This window comes from Xenopus laevis, chromosome 1L, assembly GCF_017654675.1.
Source record: "Xenopus laevis strain J_2021 chromosome 1L, Xenopus_laevis_v10.1, whole genome shotgun sequence".
Classification (NCBI taxonomy): Eukaryota; Metazoa; Chordata; class Amphibia; order Anura; family Pipidae; genus Xenopus; species Xenopus laevis.
Window position 1 is genome coordinate 88,311,019 of NC_054371.1, and position 27,325 is coordinate 88,338,343.

At 33.8% G+C, this 27,325-nt stretch overlaps 1 protein-coding gene across 1 annotated transcript; it reads right to left on the reverse strand.

Moving 5' to 3' along the window:
* On the reverse strand, positions 1-25,214 carry pde6b.L (phosphodiesterase 6B L homeolog). Its single transcript, XM_018252868.2, has 22 exons — positions 24,563-25,214; positions 21,753-21,905; positions 19,763-19,852; positions 18,631-18,771; positions 17,924-17,998; positions 17,132-17,196; positions 16,501-16,567; positions 16,068-16,115; positions 15,196-15,345; positions 12,723-12,866; positions 10,705-10,770; positions 9,669-9,815; positions 9,282-9,389; positions 8,341-8,450; positions 7,068-7,155; positions 6,641-6,741; positions 5,576-5,683; positions 5,028-5,091; positions 4,497-4,571; positions 3,553-3,636; positions 2,947-3,103; positions 1-2,205 (listed from the first exon to the last, which is right to left on the reverse strand). The coding sequence occupies exons 1-22, from the start codon at positions 25,046-25,048 to the stop codon at positions 2,156-2,158; spliced, it is 2,577 nt and encodes an 858-aa protein (XP_018108357.1). The 5' UTR covers positions 25,049-25,214; the 3' UTR covers positions 1-2,155.
* Between the last annotated feature and the right edge of the window lie 2,111 nt (positions 25,215-27,325).

Sequence of the window (27,325 nt, forward strand, 5' to 3'; positions counted from 1 at the left end):
TCCATACGTATGTATATTTTTATTTATATAGCACTACTTTTGTACAGAACTGTACAGCAGAACTATACATTAATAGAACAAACAGGGGTCATTACAATATTAAATACAAATAGAGATACAAAGTGTACAGTTTCATTAAAGGTTAAGAGCTAAATGTCAAGGAGACAAAAGGAAGGAGATCCTTGTCCCCTACATCTTACAATCTGAGTTTATTAGGATGACGTGATTTTAACTTTCCTAAACTTACCACAATGTGTTGATTGAGTTACATCCACTCATATTGCATTTGCATACAATTTGATGGGTTAAATCCTGGAGATGGTACATTTTATATTTCTTGGCATTTAAATGCAGTAAACTTTAAACAGACATCAAACAAACCCCCTACCATCTCAGCATATTACTCTAAAAATATTTAATTGTATATATGACAAAGGTGATAAGGACATTATTCTTAAAGGGCATGTAAAGGCAAAAAAATAAAATCCAATTTTTACTTTCTTTAATGAAAAAGAAACCTATCTCCAATATATTTAACTAAAAAATGTGTACCGTTTTTATAAGAAACTTGACTGTATGCAGTGAAATTCTCCCTTCATTGGAGGAATTGTCAGACGGTCCCTAACTGCTGAGCAGGGAAACAATTGTACTTATGAACAGTAGGGGGAGCCCCAGCCTTACTTTCCAGCCATGCAGAACTCAAGCAGCTTTGTTTATGACAATCCCTAAGCAGCCCAGACCACACTGAGCATGTGCACAGTCTTAGTCTTGCAAATATGTTTAACAAAGTTACAAGATGGTGACCCCGTGTAGCCAACTTTGAAAGCATAAATTATTTGTTTGTTTGTATGCTTGTGGTGCAGTTAGTTCATGTTTATATTTAATATATAAAATACAGCATTTTTAGCCTTATTCTATTTTAGACTTTGCATGCCCTTTAAACACAAAGGTTTATTAAACTTACCTGTACGTGGCTGGGGTTTTCACCTAAAACCTGGAAAGCTTTTTATTCTTGTGAAAAATCCATTGGTGTTTTTTTTTCAGATGTCATTCTCCAGCAAGTCAGAGTATTCAAGTCCAGAAAATATTAATTCAGGAGATCACTTGGTTTTCTGCAAACGAAAGCCCTGACCATGGTCGTGTAAGTTTAATAAATATGCCCCTTAGTATTTAAGAAAATGTCCTTATCACCTTTGTCAATACATGGGTATTCTGCCCTAGCTTGGTTACAACCTTTTCCCATTCAAAAATCTCAGGAGTTCAGAGATTCAGAGGGCCATTCTATTCAAAGGTGCACATCAGCATTTTCTTTTATGAAAAAATCTGTGGATTTACTTAAATCCAGTTCCAGTTCAGATAGTAAATCAAACCAGTATAAGCCTATAAGAATAAAAGCCTAAAGAGAATGTCACACAATTCAAGAATTTTTTTCTGGCAAAGAAAAATGTAAAAATAAATAAATTATAAATGTGATAAATGAACTAACAAAAAATCTGACATGGTCTTGTGATTTCTAACACTTGAATTCCATTGTAAAAAAAGACAATACGTCCGACCACAACATCTGTAATCATTCAGATACTAAAAGAATACTTAATATTTTTTCATACCTTTGAAAAATTTTACTAAATAATTAAATCAATTGCTAAAAAGATCAAATCATCAAAACAGTGACATAAATAGCAATGTTAATTTTAATGATGAATTTGCTTTGCTGCTAGATTTTTGTGGGTGTATTTGAGATCATTTTTATTCACTGACAAAAAAAACTGCAATCACAAATTCTTGCGCATTTGAGTTTTTCATTTCAAGATTTATCATTTAACATTTCAGCAACTTAAATCTGGTATGTCAACGTGAGGTGAATAATCAATATTCAAGCTATTTCATGGTTTCAGTTTAATTTAAACTTATTGAATTGAATTTTTTATAAATATTTTTTAGAGCAATCAGGTTTTGTCATCAAGAAAAAAGTTAATCTCTTTTTTGCAGTCAAATTTAAGAAACCTCAGATCTGAAAATTGATAAATGGACTTTATAACCTGATAACAGGAACTGGAGAAAATACATTTTACAAAGTAAATATCAGCAGTATGATTCTTTTAGTTGCTGCAGTTGTTTCTTTTGTTTGATGCAGTTACCATGCAGGTTTATATTAACATATTGAACAGGTTGAAGATTTGGCATTTGCCCCAGCTGCAGCAGCTGCAGGAAAAAAATGTAGATAAAATCAATTGAAACACTAACACTCAATTTATAGTTTTTAAGTGCTAGATATGTTTTCCTATGTTTTTTTGAAAATACTTGCATGTATACTTGTGCATGTATACTGCTATCAGGCCAACAGGGTGGTTTATTGCTCACTAGAACAAAATCCAGTAGCTCTCCAATAATTGTGTAATGTAACAGATGATTTTAGACATATTTTCAGGCCCCCCTTAAAAAGTCTTAGGGTGTTTTAATATGTCAGTTAAGATGTCTTCTGTGCATACTTAGTGGCTTAAAGCAGGATAAGTGGAGTGATATCTAAATTAGAAAACATTTTTAATGATCCTGTTTCTAAAAATAATTGGTCCAAAAAGTGTCTATCTCAGTACCACAGAGAACAAGCTGTTTTGGAGTATGTAATTAAGAGAAGTAAACTGAAAATAAATTGATTGTGTAACTAAAGTGACTTTGGTAAAAGAGGATTCAGAAAGATTATGGATTAAGGTTAATTAAATTAAATATGTTTGTTTCTGAGTGCAGAGCTAGACAGAATAAAATGTATCCAGAAATCAGTAGAACAATGCAATCTATTTGTATTATGAGGGGTGCGGTTCTACAGAAGTTTATAGAAGTTGACTCAGTCAACCAAATCATTTTTTCTGTTAAATAATAACATGGAAAACTGGTATTACCATATTAAAAGGCAAATGAACACTAGTGCTAAAAAAAATCTCCAACCTTTCCGTGCAGCAAGTTCCTCTTCCTTCTTTTTCTTATCCTCTTCGATTGCTTTTATTTTGCCCTCATATTCATCACCAAGAGCCTTCCACTCCTTCCTGTTATTTAACAAGCCATCTAGCATTGGCTGTATTTCTTCATGGAAGCGTGCAAATTCCTAAGTTAATCAAATTCATGTGACAAACAAGTCAACATTGTGCGCTAGAAATTATACTGATGCTAGCCCTTTTTTCCTCCATTGTGTCACTGATGCATGTACTAACATTCTAATTAAAAAACTGATGCAAAAACAATAAAACAACCTTAGTCTTCCATTTTTGTGAAATTAAATTATGAGGTTAAAAGGAAATTTATATTTAATTGTGCATATGGTATAGACCTTTGAAGCTAGTGTCATGTTTGAGACTTATTACATTTATGGTGATAATACATTGGACTTCTCAGTGCTTCTACATGATGATCAGAAGATACTAGACTAACAAAAAAAGTAAAGAGTTCACAATATTTTTATTTAGCATACAAGATCTCACATTCAAGAAAAAGTACACATTTTATTTGGCAACACTATCCTTTTAAAATTAGTTACATATATGCTTTATCACTCACCTTGTATACAAATGTGCACACAAAGTCGATGAAACCACACTGAAGTTTTGGCAGCTCTGCAGACTTATTTCTGTCCATCATGGGCTGTTAAGAAAGATACATAGCATAATTATATGATATTGTAGAAAACATGTACAATCAGTAAGATGTAAAGTAATAATTATAAAATGTTGATGGGACACATGGGCGTCATGCTAATAAATGAGAACTAGTCAGTGATGAGCAAATGTTTTTGCTATGTATGATTTCGCTGTGAATTTGTTTCACTGCTGGTAAAAGTTTTGCAAAATGCATCAAAAACTCGCCACAAGGTCGGTTTCGTGTGTGACAAAAAAAGAAGCCTGGTACACACGAAAAATGTGAGCATCATATTATCTTCCCCTCTCCTTCAACATTAACCAATGGGATTTAAGCACCCAAATATTATCTGTTGATGCTCAGTTTATTAGTTGTACCTGTGGATTATAAACTAGTAGTATTTTAACTATAGATAGTTACTAAGCTTAGTAATAGATGCTATTACCAGTCCACCAGATATGTTTTTGAGAAAATGGCAACATGGAAGCCTTTTTTCCCTTTTCCAGTTGTAGGGCATGTGTGTAGTATAATGAGCGAGAACCGAATGTGATTTTGCTTTTCTATTGATTCCAATGCCTTTCAGCCTATTTTGATACCAGTTTGTGAATTTTGACATAAATTAAAACATGATTTCGAAAGTCAACAAGAAGCAAAAAAAAAAGGTACCACAGAAAACACCCATAGACTCTTTCTCTGTCGAACTGGGGGGCCCGCTTGGTGTTTTTGCCAGCTGGTTGCTCTACCTAAACTTGTTTGATTTGATAAAGGTTTTACAAGTGTTGTGCATTTATCATTTCATGCTAGAGTGTCAGCAGAGCCCAGCAACAGCTGTTCATTCCAAAAGTGGATAAAAGATCTTTACTCACAATAGGCTGCTGTTGAAGAACTGTTCTTTCCAGGTCTCCCTGTTCCCAGAATTCAGCTGCCACTAAGAGTGCAACCTATTATAGTAATAGAGAGAAGTAAAATTTAACTGCAAAGGTGTATATTTGTATTTCAATACATGTATTAATGCCCACGATCACCTAAGAGCACACAATAATTATGATTAATTAGCTTATAAAATGCAACATCAGCTGTATTAATGCCATTTTATGTTCATCACTCTCATCATCTATATATCTACAGTCCAGATTAATTTAGCATTTATATTTATTATATTTATTTATTTTACAGGTGGATGTGTCATGGGACCTAAAATTGTTCTGCTTAGCAAAAATGAAATTATATGGTCAGTTTAATTTGTACTTTAATAACTTCAATAACTGTGCAATTACTATGTGTATGTATGTATATATATATATATATATATATATATATATATATATATATATATATATATATATATATATACACACAAATTGTTTCTATAAATAATATAGGAATTGATTTCCAACCTTGCTCTGAACTTCCCAGGGCTTGGTAATAGCAGATAAATCACAAGCCGTCATCATCATGGCCCTGCAGCAGAAACAGTACAAAATATTTTTTTATCTGCTTTAATTGATATTCAGCTGTAGTCTTATTCTTCATGGCTTTCATGTGTCCATATATGTAACACAAACCTTATGGCACAAATATGTTCTCTTGGAACACTGTCTACACTGGACTGCCTATACTTATTCACTGAAACTTTCTTTACTATGTCAAGCTCCTAGAGCAACTACCCTTGGTATTCAGCCTACCACTAGCTAGTCCTCGTTCACAGAGTCCCACGTGATACCCTTGTAAAGGACACAATATGACCTGCTGTACTATGGGGCATTAACACTGTATTTTTTAGGTAAATCGTTTAGGGTTAGCTACATAATTCCCTACATTTTAGCACAACATTCCAGTAACTCCTGAATATTCATTCTAATTAATAGTAAAGTACCAAAAGTGTTATATTTTATGTTCATTACAGTGAATGTCCCTTCTTGATTGAAGCAGTATATTGCCTTACATAACAATTTCTTTTCTTGTTGTTTCCAAAGATAAATATTCAATCCATTTTTGCCCATCTTCATAAGTTTTTGATTGGTCAACAATCTTCTGAAACATTGTTCGCTTTCTGTGAATAACATGAATGAAAATGTTTGCCTTTTGAACATATGAATAAGGAGCAATACAAATCTCATCTGTATGTGGTAACTCTCTCTCTCTCTCTGAAAACTGCAAAGAACTGGTTATGTAGTGAAATTAATAAAACTTAGATTAATAAAAATAGAATATTAACCCATCAAAACTAACTAACTAAAAGTTGTACTTCTGCAGTTTGAGCAACAAACATTCAGCATTCAGATAGTTGCTATAAATACTGCATAATAGAAAACTTTATTACTTTCCATTGTTGTTGTTCCTCTCACATACTGTGTATGTGTATATATATATATATATATATATATATATATAAATTATTTTTTTTTAAAGATTTTATTTAATTCCCTTGGGTAGCTGTAACAAGGCATTTTGAGGACCACGTTTTCAGTATTCCAAGAAACAGTACCAAAGCATCCCAAACCACATCCATTTCTCTTACACTAAAATTGCCTGATAAACGCTACAAGGCAACTATTGTCTGACCAGTGCTGGTAAAAACACTTGTCACCAGATTTCCGAGTCTATGGAAAACTGTTTAGTGCTCTATAAAGCAAAGTTTTATTGTTACATAAAATGCAAACTTCAAAGCACTCAAAAACACTAAACAATATTGGTAAGTGGAGGCCATATTATTTATATATGGTAAATTTGTGCAATTTCATCATTTTATTCTGAACCACTATTCTCATCTTTTCCTAATAAAGATAATCCTGTTATACATATGAACTGGACTTCCCTAAAGAAAATAGGTAGTACATGCATATGACAAAGTCAGTTGGGAATTTGTGTATAATAAGATTAATGTTGCTCCATAAAAGTATAATAAAAGTTTGATTCAGGCTAAGGGGTTTGAGAACTAGATGACCCTTAGTCCACTAGCACTTGCATCAAGTGTTATTGTATACTCCCCTTAAAATATTTTCCTTACTTGAAATAAAGTGCCAAGTCTGTAGCTATAATAGCTATATCCATGAGATGAATCACATGTTCATGCTGTCTTCTGTTAAGATTCTGGAATATGTTCATTGACTATGAGAAAAAACAGAAGCATACAAATACATTTTACTAATCTTTCTACAGTATAGTACAGGATGCAGCTGGGGTAAGGGAGGAGTTTGTTTGGTTTATACAGATGGCTTATTATTGGGTTGCTTTGATTTTGTATGAACAGGAAGTAAAATGTGACTTCAGTTTTAGAATTTGCCCTCTTTAGTGCAAGGCATAATATAAACATAGTTTCACATATTCCTTAATTAAAACAACTGGCAAAAAGTAATGCCCTTTTAAGGCTAATATCCATACAAAAACACCCGTGTTATCAAAATATGCACGGTCTGTTTAACTTTTGATTTTACCTCATCTGCCAGCAGAAACTTTCCAAACTCCAAGTGATGTCTTTCTAGAATCGATGATCCATGTAATTTTGCTAAAGGGTGTTGAGATCTGTAACAAGAATAAACAAGGTTTACTTAAAATACAGTACATAAGGTTGCATATTCAAGTGCATTCAACAGACTTATGTAAAAATAAAACTGACACACTCATAGGTGCCCACAGGACGGGAAAAGACTCGCAACTCTTGGAGTTTCTTCTCAGGCAGGAAAGAACAAGATCCCCATGTCTGCAGACTTTGTACTTCTCATTTAAGGACCAAGCCACAGCCAGGTTAAATGATGCAAATATTAACTCAGCATAGACCAAGGCATGGTAATGTCCTTTCCTATCAGGGAGACCTAATGTAGTCCACACTTGCTCTGGATCTGTATAACACTTATGTTTTTTTACACCAGCTGAACTGTGAAAATATTTTATTATACTTGCCAGAGTTAGGGTGATGTGATGTAAAGGGTTGTTTGATAACTGAAAAGTAGCTAAGTGAGGTTGTTCATTTGAAAGATTATCTACTGTATCTGATCACAGATCAAAATAAACTATGTTATGTAATGTTCTGATAGAAACTATGAGATAAGTCACTACATTCAGTAACATGGGATCTTTCTTAAAGGAGAACTAAAGCCTAACTAAAGAAGTAGTCTACAAATGCTATACATCAGGGTTTTGGGCTTCTGTACCAGCCCAAGGCAACCACAGCCCCTTTAGCAGGGAAGATCTGTACCTCCAGATGCCCCCGGTAGCTCCCCATTTTCTTTTCTGCTGATCTGCTGCACATGCTCTGTGCTGCTGTCACTTATTGAGCTTACAGATCAACTAAAAATATAAAGTACACATAGAATATAAATGGCACAATTAAAGGCTGATTACTAATTACTATAGATATTTACTACATGGCAGCAAAGAAACCAGTACAATTAACATCATTATTTAATAATCAGCCTTGTAGCTTTAGCTTATATTACAGGCAAACCAAATGTTCTGGTTGACAACCCTAAGCTTCTCACCAGTTGCTCAGAGCCCACTTTCCACGATAATGACCCCCTGTGACAAATTTGAAATTCTGGATCATTGCTGCTATTGAGAAGCTGAAAATTTAGGCTGCTGCAATAAGTGCAGTATATAAAGTAGACTTTTTAGCAACATTAATTTTTAGGGTTTAGTTTAAAGGTATTACAAAAAATACTGTGCCATTTGTGTAAAAAGATTTATGCATGTATATATGAAAAGACATACTTCATCTGGTAAAGATTGTTAGTCCCTCTGTGATCTATATCATGACAAAAACCAGCAGTAACCATTGCCATCGCCTCTAGATCTGTATAATAGCGTTTCAGTTTGCCTGTCTGGGAAAAGTGAGACAATAATATCACCATAAAGTACAATGACCACACGTACAACAATGCTAACAACAGTACCAGTTATTAATTATTTACAAAAGACAATACACTGTTTTGTGATTAGTGTTACTATCCAATTTCGTGTGGTTTTGATTTTGTTCTCTTTTGTTGTCAGATACAGAAATATTAATAATGCTGTAACAAAATGCTTCTCACATTAATACAGAAATATTAATAATGCTGTAACAAAATGCTTCTCACATCCTATACAAAATAATGTTTGTAGAACAACCTGGACGCATTAATTACTCATTAATAAAAGCTTAAAATATAAATGTATATTTGATGTTATGTAAGATCTGTTGTGAGGTGGCTTCTGGTATTGTATTTAACATCATATACTGTAGACAGATTCTCAGAACTTTTAACAGAACATGGAATGTACTGTATTAATATATATTAACTATATATACAGATATAATAAACAACAGCTATGAATATCCTGTAAAATATATCCTTATAAACAGTGCTTAGTTATAGTTATAATTGGTGCTTAGTGATGCAATTTCTGTCACATGACACTGAAACTGGTGTATTGTAACAAATAAAGTACCCCCTGCTGTAAAATATGAAGGTATTATAAGTCACCTAAAAGTTTCATGAGCTGTATAAAAGCACTGGGCCTTTGGCCTCATGCATTTGTATAGGGATGGAACTCCACTGTGACTTCCTGTAAAATCCTATTTTACAGAAGGGGGTACATTAGTCACTATATAATTACTGTTTGTTGAAATCCAAAAAAATATTCTACTAATGTTGAATTTGATAGCAACATACCATTAATAGTGTAAACATAGTTTGAGCCACATTAAATCCATGACGCCAGTTGTGATAGGTAACTTTTCTATATCCTTTCTTCATTGCGTACATAAACCTCACCAAGGCCTATAAAACAGAGTTGAAAGTGAAACAAACTTTGGGAAGCAGAAAAAAACACTGTGAGGGTACTACCCTAGACAACACTGGGACTGCTCTTGTGAGATATCATATCATATGTGAGCTTCCAATTATCTCCCACACTCTGCTGGCCTGTACCTAGTCATCTCTTATTTATATTCAAGGAAGTCCTGATTTTCCCTTCAAAGCTAAAGGGATTGGGAATGGCATAAAATATTGCCTAAAGCACATTATGAGGTTAGCAGTGAATTAAATAAAAATACATACCTCTGGTGGAATCTGAAACTTTTTTACAACTCCAAGTTCATAATACATTTGGATACCACATTTGACAAGATCTATCTCCGTACAGTCAAAGTCTGAGAAACGAAACTCATAAATTTCAAATTTAGTAGGTCCTGGTAAGACTTGTTTCTGTAAACATAAACAAAAATGGGTCGCTGTCACAGATTTTCACAGAAAAAAAACTTGTATTAGAATGTTTATACATCAGAATATTCAAAAAAGTACAAACATATTACAGCATCTTGTACTAATAAGCAGTAGAATATAAACAATATGAAGTAGAGTTGTTCAGCAATAGTCATGGCGGCCCCTAGGCTGCAAAGAACCAAAAACTATTACTTTGTCTCAACAATTATAGGGTCCAATACAATTGTATCTACTGCATTATAGTGGTGCCTGTCCTGATATAATAAATTATAAATAAGAGTCTTCCTAATGAAGAACTCATGCCATAAATAACCCACATTTGGTAAGCTAAATTGAAAATCATGTTGTCCATGTATACAGCCAGATTTCCATACTCAAAATGTCATACAATATATTGACATTTCCCATAAAAATCTATAATAAAACAAGTGAAGTTACTTACTTACTGTATATTGCTAGAATCACAGAAGTACAGCTGTAATGTATTTAGGTCCAATATACTGTAAATGTTATATTGGATGATTAATATCCATCCCTGGAGATGCCAAATAAATGCTGTGAGGTTGGAGATCACTGCACTAGAGGAATCTCTGGTGTGCAAGTTGTAGAATGCTACGGGATGCAAGAGCCTGTCTCTTAGTGATCACTTAACAAGCACTCGCTCTGAGTTGAATACTGCACTTTGCCCTAACTGCTGGACATTTCAGGTTCCCAATGCCACCCCCTCCCCACTCAGAACTTACAACTAAGCTGGTCAATGGCGCATCACTTTCTTTTAAAAAAAACTGCATTGTGCAGTTATTAATGTTAGTAAAAATAATTGATGAAATTGCATACACTGATATTTTAATGGGAATTGTCTGGTTCTTACAAGTATTTTTGCGATCTCATCCTCCTCACATTCTGTAACTTCCTTTCCCATCTTTTCTCTTGTAGGCTGTAAGAGAAATATAAAAAGATTTTAACCAACACACACACAGCTCACATGGGAAGCCTTGTTCCCTTGTTCTCCTCCAATTCTGCCTTTTGAATTAAATTCAAGCTAGGGGCATTCTAGGGGATACACATATGACCCCCAACTCTCCCTTCTTCTGTATGCAGAGCTGACAAATACAGACAGACAGTACAGCATACTCTTTAAACTCTTTATAGGAGCACACAATGTTATGACAGATGGGGCACTGTCTACCTTACTCTATTTCTGCAATGTAAACAATATAGAGGATTATTTATCAAAGGTAGAGTTGTTTTTTTACCCAAAACATTCTAGTTTACGCGGGTATTTTTTAGTCAAAACTCAAATTTCAGGTTAAAAAAACTTGAATAGTTTGAGATACTGGGAAGCAGGAAATAGCTTGAATCTGAAAAAATTCCAGCAAAAACCTGTCAAGGTCATGTAGAAGTCAATGACAGAGGTCCCTTGAACCATTTGAAGCTGCTTGTAGCCTTCATGATGTTCAGGTTTTTTTCAGTGGGTTTCAATTGAAAACTCGTATACTTTGAGCGATTCCAGTTTTTTTCCTGCGGAAAACTCAATGAATTTGATTATTTGTGTTTTCACCCTGAATTCACAGATTCAGGTTTTTTTCTATTCAGATTTTTCATAGATTAGAAAACATTTTGAGTTGTGAATTTATTTGAGGAATTTATTTGACGAATTCGTTGGTGGACACCCCAGCCCATTTGCCCCCATATACATTAGCAATATTGTATATTGGTGCCCATACTGCATTTAAGTTTGTGTGTATTATTCATTTATTTGCGGTATAACAAAACTTTACAAACCTCTAAAACTCTTTGATAAATTACCCCCATAATGTTCGTAATGAATATGAAAACTGATCAATGCTGTGGCATTTCAGAAGGAAGAAAAGTATTTCAGGCATTTGCCATGCCTACCTGGCTGTTACTTTGGAGCAGTGTATATTTTATCTTTTTCTGATGCATGAGTACTTATTCTGGGGTCACAGAGACAGCTGATTGTAGAAACTGACTACTGAGGAAAGGAAGTCCTATGATCTTACTGTGAAAGAGTGGATTGCTTTGTTGTGATACTCTGCATCACCACTACTGTATCACTTATTAACAAATGTCCGATTTCAGATGGAATACTGCCTGTACCACTGATACGTGCATGGCCTAAATTGTCTTTAGCTAGGCAAGAATGGCGCCAGCTTAGTGAAACTTAACCTCAAAGAGAAAGTCCACTTTCTGACCCCAACCAAACTAAATTCACTGGATTTGTGCCACTGACACAAAGAAATCCACTTTATAATATTTACAAAGAATGTTCCTTGCCAGTGTAGACATTGACAAAATGTTTACAGGTATTCTGCCTGCATACTATGGGTTCAGCAATGGTATTAATGCTCTGCACCTACAATTGATCATCATATGACACTAGGGGCAGATTTATTAAGGGTCGAATTGAAAATGAGAATTTTCAATTATTTTTTTTGGTCAACTGTCAAATTCAACTAGGGAATGATACAAACTCGATTTGAGTTTTTAAAAAAAATTTAATTCGATTTTCAAGATTGACCTTTAAGAATTCAACTATTCGCCACCTAAAACTTGCTGAATTGCTGTATAAGTCAATGGGAGAGGTCCAGTGAGCAATTTGGAGATGTTTGCAGCCTTCCTGACATTTGAGTTTTTTTCGGAGAAAGAACTCGAATCGAGTTTGATCAAATTCAATTTCGAATCTGATTCGAGTTTTCGACTAGGTAAAATTAGTCCGAGTGTAAGATATTCGATTTTAACAAATAATCCAATATTCAAATTTTGAGTAAAATCAAACTCACATGAATTCGAAATTTGAATATTGATAAATGTGCCTCTAAGAAAGAACAACAGGTATGCAATACTTTAAAAATGGATATTAATTACCAAAATATCCTGAATTTCATCCTTGTCACATTTAACATGGTACATCACCATGTCTTGAGCAATATCCTTACGGTTTTCCAGCTTGTTCATTTTGTCGTATGTGTCTGTATTTAGTACTGACCAACCAAGGAACTGGGTCAAAGACTTGAAATAGAAAAGCATGTTGATAAATGTTGATAAAACATTTAAAAGAGTTATAAGTGGATTAGGAGACAATCTAAAAGCTAAATAAATATTAAACTATATTAAACTAATCATTAATACAAAGTATGGCTTGCATTATCCTGGTGTACACTTTTCAGAATACACTAGCTACTGTATTTGCCATCTGGCAAGCTATATACTTTATTAGCAAACTTTATTTCCAACAAAGCAAATGCACACTTAAAGGGGATCTAAATGCCAAAAATTAATTGGTATAAACTTATTCATGGTGGTATTCTGAGCACTTTTGTAACTTACTGTCATTTAAGGTGGTTTCTGAGAAATAAGCATAGTTTTATATTGCTATTCAGGCTTAAGCTCAACAGCTGTCAGCTACTCTAAAGGACATGTTTATTAACATTAAAATTAAAATTTTTATGGCAATACAGCAAAAACAGCAAATTCAAGTTTCCGAAAGTGCAAAAAAAAAAAATATAAAAACTCCCCATCTAAAAGCTGTTGAATTCATGTTGAAGTCAATGGGAATAGCGATGAGTGATTTTTTTTTCGCCATGTATGGCTTTGAAGCAAGTTTCACCGTCGCTGAAAAGTCTTGTAAAACAGTGGAAAAAAAACACCACATGGTCAGTTTCATGTGCTTAAAAAAAACATGTGTGTCATAAATTCCACATTAACTAATGGGATTTGAGCAAACGGGAGCACCCAGATATTATCTGTTGGTGGTCAGATTAACTAATTGTGCCTGTGTTTATGTAAACTATAGATGGTACTTTTTGGTTAAACAGCAACATAGTGTAGTAGTAGAACAGTACCAGCCTGCCAGAAGTAAAGTCAAGAAGACAGTCAAACTGGCAACATGAGAGCCCTTTTCATATTGAAAAAGCAGAAACAAAGTGGATAGGAGGTCCTCTAAAAATGCAAGGCAAGTGTTTAGTAGCATACTGAGCAAACAATGCATGTGATTTTGCCTTCCCATTGATAATAATGCAATTTGGCAAAGTGAAAACTGGCAGATTTGCTCAAAACAGTCAACAAGAATTAAAAGTAAGGAAAAAAATGTTTTATTGGTAGCCCAAAAGCGAAAAAGTTGCCATGAAAAAACACGCATATAGACTCTAATTTATTTTGCCACAAAATAGTTGCCCATAGACTTTAATGTGTTTCGCTCATCGTTAATGGGAGTTGTATTAGCAAAAATATAGCTACTTTTCAATTCTGTTTTTGGAGACGAATTCAAGATTTCAGAAACTACATGAATTTATTTTTTGGGTTAAGATTATCTTTAAGTACCTGACCAGCAAGGGTGCTAAATGCACTGACATGTTCAAAAAGGACAGTATTTACAATGCATAAAACTAGTGTGCAAATTGTACTCATTTGGATGCAGTGATTAAAATTGCATCAAGGAATGCAAGCTCCCTTTCATGCTTGCAATTACATGGGGGGGGGGACACTGTATTATGAATAAAAAAAATTGTGACAAGTAAAAATCACACTTAAATACCAGTTTCTATTAGACCATTCAAAGCTAAGTGCTTATTGAATGTTACTGGCTACTGTAACACATCTGTTAGTAAATCAACCTCACAGTAGCATAAAACCAATCCACGTGCAGAGAGAAGAGGCTTGTGGTATATATATATATATATATATATATATATATATATATATATATATATATATATATATATATATATATATATATATATATATATATTAATATATGTAGAAGGGCTGTGGCACACACTTACTGAAGCAAAGACCCAGGTGCTAATCAGAGAAAATTGTATATTCATGTAGAAAGCTGCAGCAAACTGGGATTTATCAAAATAAAACAAGTTTTATTTTGATAAATCCCAGTGTGCTGCAGCTTTCTACATGAGTATATATATATTAAAGTACATTTTGCTGTGTTGTAAATAAGCAATGACATTGACATTATAAATTACTTTGTGTACTGAATAGCCAATGTACCTTCTTCCCTTTTTATATAATTTAGCCTAGTACCTAAAATTTTCCTTATGTTGATTTGGATGAAAGTATATCTATTTATATAACAGAGCGTCAAGTCACAAAATTCACTAATCCGGAAATACTTCCAAGGTGTTTGAAAGAAAAAAAAATAAAGGTAGTTTATTTTTTAATAGAAATGGATAGTATAAATAACAGAAAACTGCAAATTATATTAAAGTAATGTTGTTTTATATTAGCCCTTTAATTGTAAAAATATTGTCAGAATTGTTTTTCAATATAAATATCTGTAAATTCTTAATTTTATGTCATCAGTCTTTATGTTACTTGATCTTACTTCCATCAGTATTTCATCCTGTTCATCAAATGGCTTTCCGTCTTTTCTGTTGTAAAAAGTTGCAACACCAACAATCTCCTCTTTCTTGTTGACTATTGGCATTGATAGAACATTTTTAATAACCCATCCACTGTCATCCATTGGTTCTTTCTATAAAAAAACCCGGAAAAGACCTGTTTAAATCAGACAATAAGAAAGCCCAAACAAGTGCAACTAAGTGTGTGGAAAGTGTCAGTTATGAGGAAATGTTGGCCAAGTTGGGCCTGTTTACATTGGTGAAGAGGCCATATGATAACTATGTATAAACATATAAGGGGACCAAACTCTCTAATGTTTAATTAAACAGTAGATTCTTCCATCAAACATGAGGCCATCCATTCAAACTGAAGAAAGGAGGCTCCATTTTAAGACGCATTGTATGGTGATAACTGTGAATTTCTGGACCTCTCTCCCTGAAACAGTTGTACAGGCAGATACATTAAAGTGCTGCATGCATTTTTTTTAGAAAGCGAGAATATACAGGATTACTGAAATTAACTTGTAGTACAACGTTGATCCAGTGACTGTAGAAACTTGTTTAGATAATCATGAAGTGAAAAATTATGAACCTGTTTCTTTCCAATTTTTATTAAATAAATTAAAAATATATTTTCATCTGTGGTAGCATTTAAGTCATAATATTGAATTTTTGCAATACCCTAGTGGATAAGGCAAAGAATCAGTCAGGTAGCCACAATAATCCAACATTATCTGTATTGATAATGCATACATTGAACATGCATTCAGTCATTTAAAAGATTTCTACAGAATTTGTATCAGTAATAGATCAGTGACCATAATGTTAATTGTCTATCACTGGAGAACATTCTTACCTGAAATTTGAACATTTCATCTGCAGCTGCATTCATAATATTACAAATCTGGCACAAAAATAGAAAGGACAGTGTGAAAAAATTTAAATTTATTGCTGGTTTTCTAAAGAATCCTAGTAATTGCATACTGTATACGATTTCCTAATTAATTAATGTTTAATTTGTTAGGTATGTCACAATTAACTCTTCAATAGCAATTGCTATACTTGTATCTATCTTGGATGGACTGAAAAAAATAAATTTTCCAAGTCTATAGTATTCATTGTTTATATTGGTTTAATCACTACATTGGTGGTTAAAAACATTTGTAGTATATACTTATTATTCCAAGGGCAACTAGTTCCTCTAACTATAGTCACAAACAGCTCATGAAAACACAGATCATGTATTTATTGATTAAATATTAAATTAATATTTAATGTTATCTACTTACAAAGCCACTCTCAGCCACGTATGTTGGAAGACCACTAATCAGAGCCCAATGATCTGCTGGGGGATTTCTTAAAATAAAAAACAACAAGAAACATATCATATGAAAAAGTTGAAAAGATAGATAGAGAAATTACACTGACCTTTTGGATGGACTACCTAACAAGTCGCCAAGGCTAAAAGGGGGTTTGCATAATAAAAAAAAAAAAAAGGGGGTTTGCAGACTACAGTATAGTTCATGCTTCCATAGGCCCTTACTCCAGAAAGCATTGGATAATGAAAAATGGTGTCACGGTTAGAAAGAATGTTGTTTTTGTTAAAGAGGTAGTTATCCTTCACAAATTTTTTCAAATAGCACAGAACTTGTTTGCTATTTTTGATATATTCTCTCTTAACAATGTTATATTTTAAATACTGATGTTTTCCAGTATCAGTTTAGTATACAATACATAAACTGCTACATAAATACATACATTGCAATTTATATATAGACCAAATAGCCTAGAAGCATTTCAGGTTTGAAACATGCTGTTTCACATGAGAGAAACCCTTTTTTTCATCTGTTTGTGTATTCATATAAAAATATGCACATTTCATATTATTTGTTAAAAATTGTTGTTCTTTAGTTTGCTTACGGTATAACTTTAATGTCTTCTTTTCCATGAAGAATATAATCAATTACTTTGTAAAATAAAATTTCCTATGAAAAAAACAAAATCATGTCATCCTTTGTAAATATTAGCCAGTTAAATGTTTTATCAAAAAAACTATTTTGTTATATCCAAGTTATGCAGGGCCTTATTTACAGTATATATAGGTACTTGAGGGCTCATGCCTTAGAGTAGCAGTTTTACAGAGCAGCCCCCTAAATATGGAAAAAAATTAAACACTCAAGATACAGCCCTGAAGGTATGCACACTTGAAGAGGTTGTTCACCTTTACATAAATTTTTAGTATGATGTAAAGAGTGATAGTCTGAGACAATTTGCATTTGGTTTTCATTTTTTATTATTTGTGTTTTTTTTAGTTATGTTACTCTTTTTTCAGCAGCTGCTATTTCAGCAAACTGGTTGGTAGGGTCCAAATTACCATAGCAATTTTAATAAGAGACTAGCATATGAATAGGAGAGGCCTGAATAAAAAGATAAGTAATAAAAAGTAGCAATAACAATACATGTGTAGCCTTATTTTAAATGGGGGTTAGTGACCCCTAACTGAAAGATGGAAAGAGTCAAAAAAAGAAGAAGGTAAATCAAAAACTTTAAAAAATAACCAATTGAAATTGCTTAGAATTAGCCATTCTATAACATACTAGAAGTTATCTTAAAGGTGACCAACCCCTTTAAACTTTAATCACATAAAAAAACAGCAGACTAAAGTTCTAAATGCATCTTTAATAACCGGTTATTCATTGTCTAATAACTTACTCTTCCGTCAGGAGTACGGGGTCCTGTGTATGGGGGAACCTCTCCCATTAGAACTGGCCAGACATCAAAAAACTCCTGAAAATTGAAAATATAATTGCATAGTGATTACCTGTAATTGTAATACCATTTGACACTAAAATATGGAGAACATTCATAGCTAGAGAGGTATACCCCCTTTCTAAAGACCTTTTAAGGAACTATGCATCTGTGTACTCAAGATCAAAAGCAAACTTACTGAACAGTTATGCCCCATGTGGCCCCTTTTAAGTCTCTGACTGACTAATAGGGTAGAGATATGAAAGAAGAAAGTTGGGTTCTGGCTATGACATTAGACATCTGTTCACTCCAGCCTTTATATAACTACATTAACTATACTGGAAGTGGTGTATAGTTGCATAGCCTATCTTTTTACTCAGTTTTATTTTTATACTAAACTATTCCTTTAATAGGGGTGGGTCTTAAAATGAATCACCCTTTGGCATACTACTTAAAGCTGGAGAGTGTCATGCTATGCTTTAAAAATGAAAATCAAATAATATTATTTAACATGCAAACGTAGTAAAAATAAAATAAACAAATGTGTTTAGTAATAGGATTGAATGAGGACCATAATTAATGCGACATATTACACTTATATATTATTACAAGGCTGAGTAAAGCCATTTTTCTTTTCTGGGAAATATTCAAAATTAGAAAAAATAAAGTACCTTTTCTTTTGTCATATCAAGGAGGCCAACTGAATATCTGTCACAATTTAGGTATGCTCTCACTGTATAGAAGGCCTTGTGAAATTGTCTCTCGATATCAGTCAGCTCTTCAAACACTTTGTTTGCAGACCATAATAGTACCTTAAACCATAGAGAATACAATTCAGTCATGTTCAGTATATTGGATCATGTTGTTTCCCAACCCACCACAACAGAACTTTAAACAATGGATTTTCTCCCAATGTATTACTCTATCACACGCAGAACAGAAATGTGGTAAAATAAAACAGAATTGCAAAATCTGAATCTTCCAATAGTAAGGTTAAGGGTCTGATTTATTGAGAATCAAGTTGTGGCACCAATTGCTGTATCCTGAACACCACCATATCTCTAAACAACAGATCCTTCTGATGAGTCTGAACTTTTACCTTGCAATGTGATGTGCTTTTCTCATTTAGATATATTGCAGCATTGACCAACTTTGTATGAGAGTTGGAATTAAGGAAGAAGCGGAGATACTAAGGGGCATATTTATCAAGGGTCGAATTTCAAATAGAAAAAACTTCGAAATTAAAATTCAAAAAGACCAACCAAAATTAAGTCAAAGGTTTTTTTGGTCAAATAGGTCAGTTTTCGATCGAATAGGTCCGTATTCGAATTGTACAAATCGAAGGAATAGCGCGTTAGATTGAATTTGATTTGAAGTTCTTCCCAAAAAAACTTTGATTTTTCAAAGTCCACCAATTGACTCCAAATAGGTTCTAGGAGGTCCCCCATAGGCTAAAACAGCAATTCAGCAGGTTTTAGATGGCGAATGGTCAAAGTTGGATTTTTAAAGAGACAGTACATAATAAATTTTGATATTCTAATTCTTTTCAAATTGGAATCGAATTTGGACTATTCCCGAGTCGAAGTACACAAATAATAGCTCGTAATTAAAAAAAATTTAATTCGAAAATTCACCTCGACCTTTGATAAATCTGCCCCCAAGTGAAGTATTGATAAAAGCCTCTCCCAGTGCTTTTAATTGCCTAAATAATATGTGAAGGCTGATATTAATTTTATGTTTGATGTGATAATAATGATGATGTCATGAGTTCCTGCCAAGTGTGAAAAATATAACAAACTTTACCTGGCCTCTTCGAGTTTCACAGTTATGTAGGTAGCTTAGGTGATAAATTTTCAGATTTAAAGAAGCAAAATTCAGATACTTTAAAAACACCTGAAATAATGAAAAACATAATCATAATTTGCAATATCAGTGAAAAGAACCATTGCTATAGCTATGGATTGATACATTTTGTGGTAATTATATCAAAACTGAGTTAAACTTGCAGCTGGTGAAATAATTCAGTGCCAAATATTAGACTGATTAAATAAATGTGTCTTATTTTTTTTAAAAAAATGTTTTTAATTTTTACCGAGAGGTGAAAAAAGTTAAAACAATACATGAATAATTGTAGTATAATAACTCAGAATCTGACACATTTCCACAGTGGATTACACTGATTATACACCATTTGCATAAATCCATGCCCCAGGGGATCTTACAATCTTAAATTTCACATTCACTCACACAATGGTCAATTTAGTCATAAGCCAATTGTATACTTTTTGGGTGTGGGAGGAAACAAGTGCATACCTACATAGATATGGGGAGAACATACAAACTCCGTGCAGATAGCGCCATGTTTAGGACTGAACTCATTACTCCAGCATTGCAAGGCAGAAGTATTACCCATTAAGCCAACATGCTGCCATATTAACTTTACTGTCAGGATTTTGCTCCTGACAATCAGGAAAAAGTTTGTTAAAATTAAAAAAAAAATAGGGAATCCTTGATCTTGCAGTTGCCTATATTAAATGCCTTCATCTGTCCTGTATTTGATTTGATTTTCTTTTTTTTACAATACACTTTTCATTATACAAGTAGCTAATTATACAATTATTGCTAATCGTATAATGTTGTCGAGGATTATAATTGAAGATTGAAATATATCCTGTGCTGTCTCACAGAGTGCTTGAACACTAGGAGAAATGGAAAAGTGGCTTGGTTATAATTGGCATGACAAAACTGGCAAAATGCAGTAGCTGACGTCTTGAAAGGAAGGAGGCATTGTTTCATTCCTAAAAGGAAAGCCAGCACAGAAATTGAGAAATATATCTTAGATATGTTTTATTTGTTATTACCAGTAGTGAAGGGTGAATTTTTTCGGCAGGCGTGAATTCGCGGTGAATTCCTGTGATTTGTCGCCGGTGAAATAAATTTGTGAAACCAGCACGAAATTTGACGGCGTCAAAAAAAATGGACGCTGGCGTCCAAAAAAACAGACGCCTGGTGCCGTTTCGCAAATTTCTATGGAAATTCTCAAATTTTTCGGCGAAACAAAACACCCCAAATTTGCCCATCTCTAATTACCAGTAAAATGTGTCTAAGCATGCTAGCATAAAAACTACAGTTTTCCTAGGACCTTTACTAGGATCCTCTTTACAGATGGTTATATGAAATGTGGTCTATAGTCAGTGCCTCCACTGGTGCTATAGCAACTGTGACAGTATGCCATGTGTGTGAATTGTTATATATTGCCAAATTAAATTGTCTTTGATGTTCAAGCTATTTCTGGTCTGTATCTCCCACATCAGACAGTACTTATATAAATTTACTGTATGCCATAAGATTATTGAGAACAGGAATAAACATATAGCATGCTGGAAGCTGTAAATGTTTCACTGGATGTATGTTATACCTTTACCAGACATTAAGCCCGTTAAATTAACGGGCGCTAGAACATACGGTCCGTGGGGCACATGTGCAGTAGCGCAATCCCACGGACACAGGGACTGGACGCAGAGACACTTCAACTTTATTATATAGGATATTACAGATGTCTCATTTGGCACTGAACTATGACTCTCACCATCCACTGTCATTCTGATTTCACTGCCCTACAGTTCCACCATTCTTTGACGTTTACACCACATATTTGAATAAAATAGCAACTCTAGCTATCCTCTTATAGTCAATACTATGATATCACCAATGGTAAAGCTGAAAACTCAACCTAAGCATTGGAGTGAGCACATGCTAAATCTTGTAAAACAATAACATCTACAGTACTTACCTCTTCATCATAATTTGTAAAAAATGGCCCATCGAGTTTATTAACTGCCATTATGACCGCAACAACATCTTTACCGTTCAGGATTGGTGTGGCAAGTATGTTTTTTGTCTCATAATCTGTCAGTTCATCTGCAAATTTGCTGTAGGTTGAGCACTGCAATATAAATGTTTTGTACACGTATTTTAGAATACAGTTTTAAGACATTATATGGAGAGAACAGAACAGTGACAGACAGAGGCAATCTGAGAAAACATATAAATATCTATGGGGTAACGTAAAAAAAAAACTTTCATCAAGTCTATTCGGTATAACTAATCACATCTAACATACTGAATGAAGATACAGGTGTAGGATCCCTAATCCAGAAACCTGTTTTCCAGAAAGCTCCTAATTATTGGAAGGCCATCTCCCATTTTAAGCAACAAATTCTTATTTTTAAATTATTTCCTTTTCTCTTTAATAATAAAACATGTCAATAACAGATATGAATATTCTGTATTATTAATCATAAAAAACACATTGAATGAAGCTATAGGTATGGGATCCCTTACTTCAATGCCTATTTTTATAGAATAATGTTTTAGCCATGTTTATCTTAAAGGGAAGCAAATTACCTTACACACAGACACTTGAAAGGGTGGCTATTGAACTGACTCAATATATATATAAATATATGTTATGATTTTGTGTTTGCTAACTATAATTAAGCATGCTTTTGTCCAAGTATGTCTCTATTTTATTATATTTTGCCCGTGTGTTCATGAATAAAAATGCAGTATGTTGCACTTGAAAACTCAATGGAAAGCAAATGTATTGAAAGCTCAACTATACAAGGTATCTCAGAAGCATAGGTGGGCCAAAGCCATTCACTCAAACGCTCAATGTCTTCTTTTATGAGACAGCGATATGATTTTAAACACCTTAGGTTCTATATATTTATAAACCAATGAATGTAGTAATTTGTGACTCTTAAGTTTGATAATTGCTCTTGACTGTACACTGTTATAAGAAAATTCCCTTTAGACCATACAGATGGAACAGAATATATTTTCAACATTAGCATATGTTGGGACCCTTCAATTGATTAAACACAGGGATACTTCATTTAAAGGGATTCTGTCATGATTTTTATGGTATAAATTACTAATTTACACTGTGTACATTTGTACATTGCACATAATTCATTCTACAATATAAAATTTTAATCTTGAAGCAATAAATGTATTTATTTTTAAGTTGTAATATTGGTGTGTAGGCAGCCATCTCGGGTCATTTTGCCTGGCCATGTGCTTTCAGAAAGAGCCAGCACTTGACGGGAAAATACTTTCTGAGAGGCTAGTGTTTCTCTTACTCAGTGTAACTGAAGGAGTCACAACTTGCAGGGCCTAGCACCCGCCACTTTTACGAGCATCCCGATCTCATCGTGAGTGTGCATGCATTGCCACCCTAGGCCTGGGCCTAGCCACAAATCTGGGCCTGACAACTTGGGTTAGCCAGACTTGGACTGCTGTTCTCATATCTACCACTAGGGAGCATTTATAGCAATGCTGGTATCAGGGAGCTGTTATTTGGTTACCTTCCCATTGTTATGTTGATGGACTGATGGGGTGGGGGGGTGATATCACTCTAACATGTGTAGCATAAAATAGTAAGTGAAGTTCATCAGAGCGCAAGTCAAATGACTGGAGGCACCTTGTAAACTGACAACCTGTCTATCCTCATGTCAGATTTCAAATGTTCTTTTGAAAAATGTATTTGCTATTAACCAATCTGTTTAAGTTATTACACTATAAATATCAGTCATATGAGTCATCTGCAGAAGATAAGTCAGAACTGGCAACACTATAAAAAACTTGACCATGTCAAAAATCTGCGAAAAGTGCATTTCTTGGAAATTACTTTACAACATTTTTGTAATGTTTTCAAATGTTTTCAAATGCAGCAAAACATGCAATTTTTTGTGTTCCAAGATAATTCACTCTTATGTTTCAAAAACAGACTGTGCTCTGAACTGATTGTTATTATATTGCATTTATCTTCAGAGACCAACACAATAGAAACTGATAAACATCATCAATAGAAACTGAGAAACTCATAAAACATAAATACAATCCTGTCAAGATCCCATTTTGTTTAGTAAATTCTGTATTTAACTTCGAATAATGTGCCAAATAACAGACATAAGTAAATCCTTGTATACCATATGTAGGTCACATATTGAGTGGCCATGGAAAGAGGATTGGCATCTTTCTATGTCTTATTCTGTATAAGAAGAAAAGCAGATTGTGCAACATTATATTAAGTTCTTATGACAGCACTGAGGTTAATACAGTATAAAAAAAACCAATGTATTTAATGCATTTACAATAATATCCAGTGGGTCAAAAAAAAAAAAACAGCTCTTCTTGGTGAAAATGCATTATTTAATTGAGGGAGCTGTTTCTTCAGCTTTATTTCAATTTATTTTAAAACTGTAATGGTATTTTCCACTTTTTGTCTATTCTTGTCTAGTGATGGGCGAATTTGCAACGTTTCGCCGAAAAATTGGCGAATATTTGACGCCGGCGCCCGTTTTTTTGACGCCGGCGCCAAAGCCGGCACCCGTTTTTGACGCCGGCGTCCATTTTTCGGAAAATTTTTTTGTTTTTTTTGTTTTTTACTATAAATTTTTTTTTTATAGTAAACATGCCCTTTACTATAATCATTATGCAGATCAACCAGCCTGCATCCTATTTTGTTAAATTGCAGCACAACCATAGGTTACTAAAAAGACAATCACTCAATTACTCTAGAAACCATGGTTTACATACCTCGCTAACATCCTTGACATTAACTGTCTTCTTTGTATGAGCAACGTGTCCAATAATTCCAATGTCCAAAGGATACACTATTTCACTATCAGGTGGAACAAGGCAGTCTTCCAGCTTACTGTCAGGCTGAACATTAAATAGTCTTGTAGCTAACTCAGGAGTGCCATTTCTTTGCCTGTACATAAAGAGACTACATCGATCTGCGTGGATAAGAAAACTGATTCTTCTCAGGGTTTTGAACACAACTTTCTCCATGTTAATACTTTCTTGCATGTCATTAACAAGTTCAAAGAGAATCTCACTCTCTTCAACCTGAACAAGCTCCCTAAAAGTTGCAAAATCAACAGAAAGATCTTTCCGACCGAAGGCGGCAGCAATGGTTTCTGGCTTGAGCTTCTTTTCAAAGTACCTATGTGTAAAAGCAGGGTTGTTATCCATATAATTTGTGACATCCTCTAAAGTTAGATTCACTTTGGAGGATTTCATTATTGCAGAGTTTAAAAAATATACCGTACAGGTATATTTGCTTCTGTGATGAAATGTTGAATGAAGGAATGTCCTTGAGGTCCAGACCGATGCTCTGCAGGTAGAATGAATGAGTCAACTATATATTAATCTTACAGTGATCAGCGAAGTATATCCGTAATGATGCTGAAGGTGAATCCTGGAGAGGACAGATCTACTCAAGTAAAACAGATCAGGTGACTCTTTGTTAAACCTTCAAATCAATCCACAGCAAATGAACATGAAAAAAAAACACTTTTTACTACAATAAACATTTAAAGACCTACTACATAAATACACTCTACAGAGAATTATTCCTCTCTGTATAGATAGATAGATTCTTTCTATGCTTCTCTGCAACAGATTTTAAAACAAGCTTCTTAAGTTTTAATTAAACAGATACTCATATGGTATTATCTCTGGCTAACAAGTGATAATCTTATTATTTCCATTCTGTTTTCCCACACTCAAGATGGTAATATATACATAGTCACAGGAGGGCAGATTTAATGCAATAAGTACAATGTTTCAACTGGTTACCATGTTGTTTATGTGTATATGTATGTATATTTGTAAATGTACATTTGTAAGAGACATGTGGCTCTGTAATATCACCATGTACCTTAAATTCAGCCTAATTAAGTACCTACATGTTGCACTTCTCACCGAGCCCCGACTTATACCCTGCTTACTCTCATTTTACTATGCCTTATATAGATTCTTGTTATATGCTGACTACACTTGGCTGCACATGTCAAAACATTAGTGCTAGCTGCAGCATAGCTAAATAATGGTCAAAATTCTAGTACCAAAATTGAAAATATTTTCTGACTATTAGAGAATTGAACTTCTGTAATAGTTCAAGCATTGCTTGTGTGTTTCCTTCCATTGATTTACTTCATTAAACTTTTTCCCCAGCGTCAATGCTTGAATACTCAGATGTGCGACATACAACTATATAATTGTATCAAAGTTAATGAACAGTGTACTTTACATCCCTGTTTCAACCACTTCTACCAGGGGCTTTTTTTCTTAGAATCCAACTTCCAACAGTAACTTTAAATATGAAGCATTTTTGGAGCCTGTTCCAAATACCAAAACTGATTTTGTCAGCCATACACCAAAAAGGAATATAATGGTCAAAACCAAGTTAGTTTTGTTTCCTACTATGCCTTGAAAAATGACATCACCTAAATCACCTGAAAACAGTTGTTTTAATATCAGAACACATGAAAGATTCCCTCTAGGTGAATTATTCACATTCAAATAAAAAGAGTTATTATTCCTTTGGCCTTAACCCTTTAGATGGAGGGGTAGACTAGTAAAGTGTAAAAGAGCTCTGGAACGGTTTTTTATGTGGGCATACCCTTAACCTCTCACTTTAATTACTCTAGGGTTGGAATAAGAGAAGACATATAATATAAAAAAAACAAGAATGTGCCAGTGCATTAAACTCTTTTAGATATAGAAGAAATGTGCTTTGAAAAGTTGTGTTTCTGGTTACTTTATTGAAAATTTCCGCAAAAATCATACTAGTCCCACCCATCTGTTCCACTTCCTGCTGCTTCCTTTCCCAGGCTATGCAGGGAAGCCGGCAGCACTCAGCACACTACACTGTAGGATAGGAACCAATCAGCAGCTAGGCTGACCTGAAGCTTCATAAAAAGGTAAATTAAGCATCAGAAAAAAACAGACTATAAAAAAGGATCAGTACTTAAGAAGTACACTAATTAATACTGAGTCTACGCATACTATAGCTACCCCACCCTTCCAAACATCCATAGAAATTGCAGCTGCAGCAGTGACTCTTGTTGGTGATATTGAAGAGAGATCAACAACACGTATACCGAAACCAAATATGGCCAAAGCAATACAGCCTAACATTCACAGATGGGAAGGGTAGCTTGTGGCCTGGTTTATTTTTTCCTTTATTGAAAACATGTATACCATTGAATATTCATTTCAAGTGCATTGTTATGCTTTTAATTGTTCATTGTTATGCTTTAATCTTAGTTTACAAATAAATATACAGTTAACCCAAGTACAGTACACATCTTAAGAATAAAAACACATAGTACCAGATACAGTTTATATTTTAGTAGTGTTTAACATGTTATGTATGTACAGCCTTATTATTGAAGAATTTTATAGTAAACTCAAACTATTCATGGACACACATCCATGCTAAGCAGTAGTAGACAGTAGACAATGAATGCACATAGCTCTTTTATTCCAACAGTTTTTAAGGGAAAATTTGAG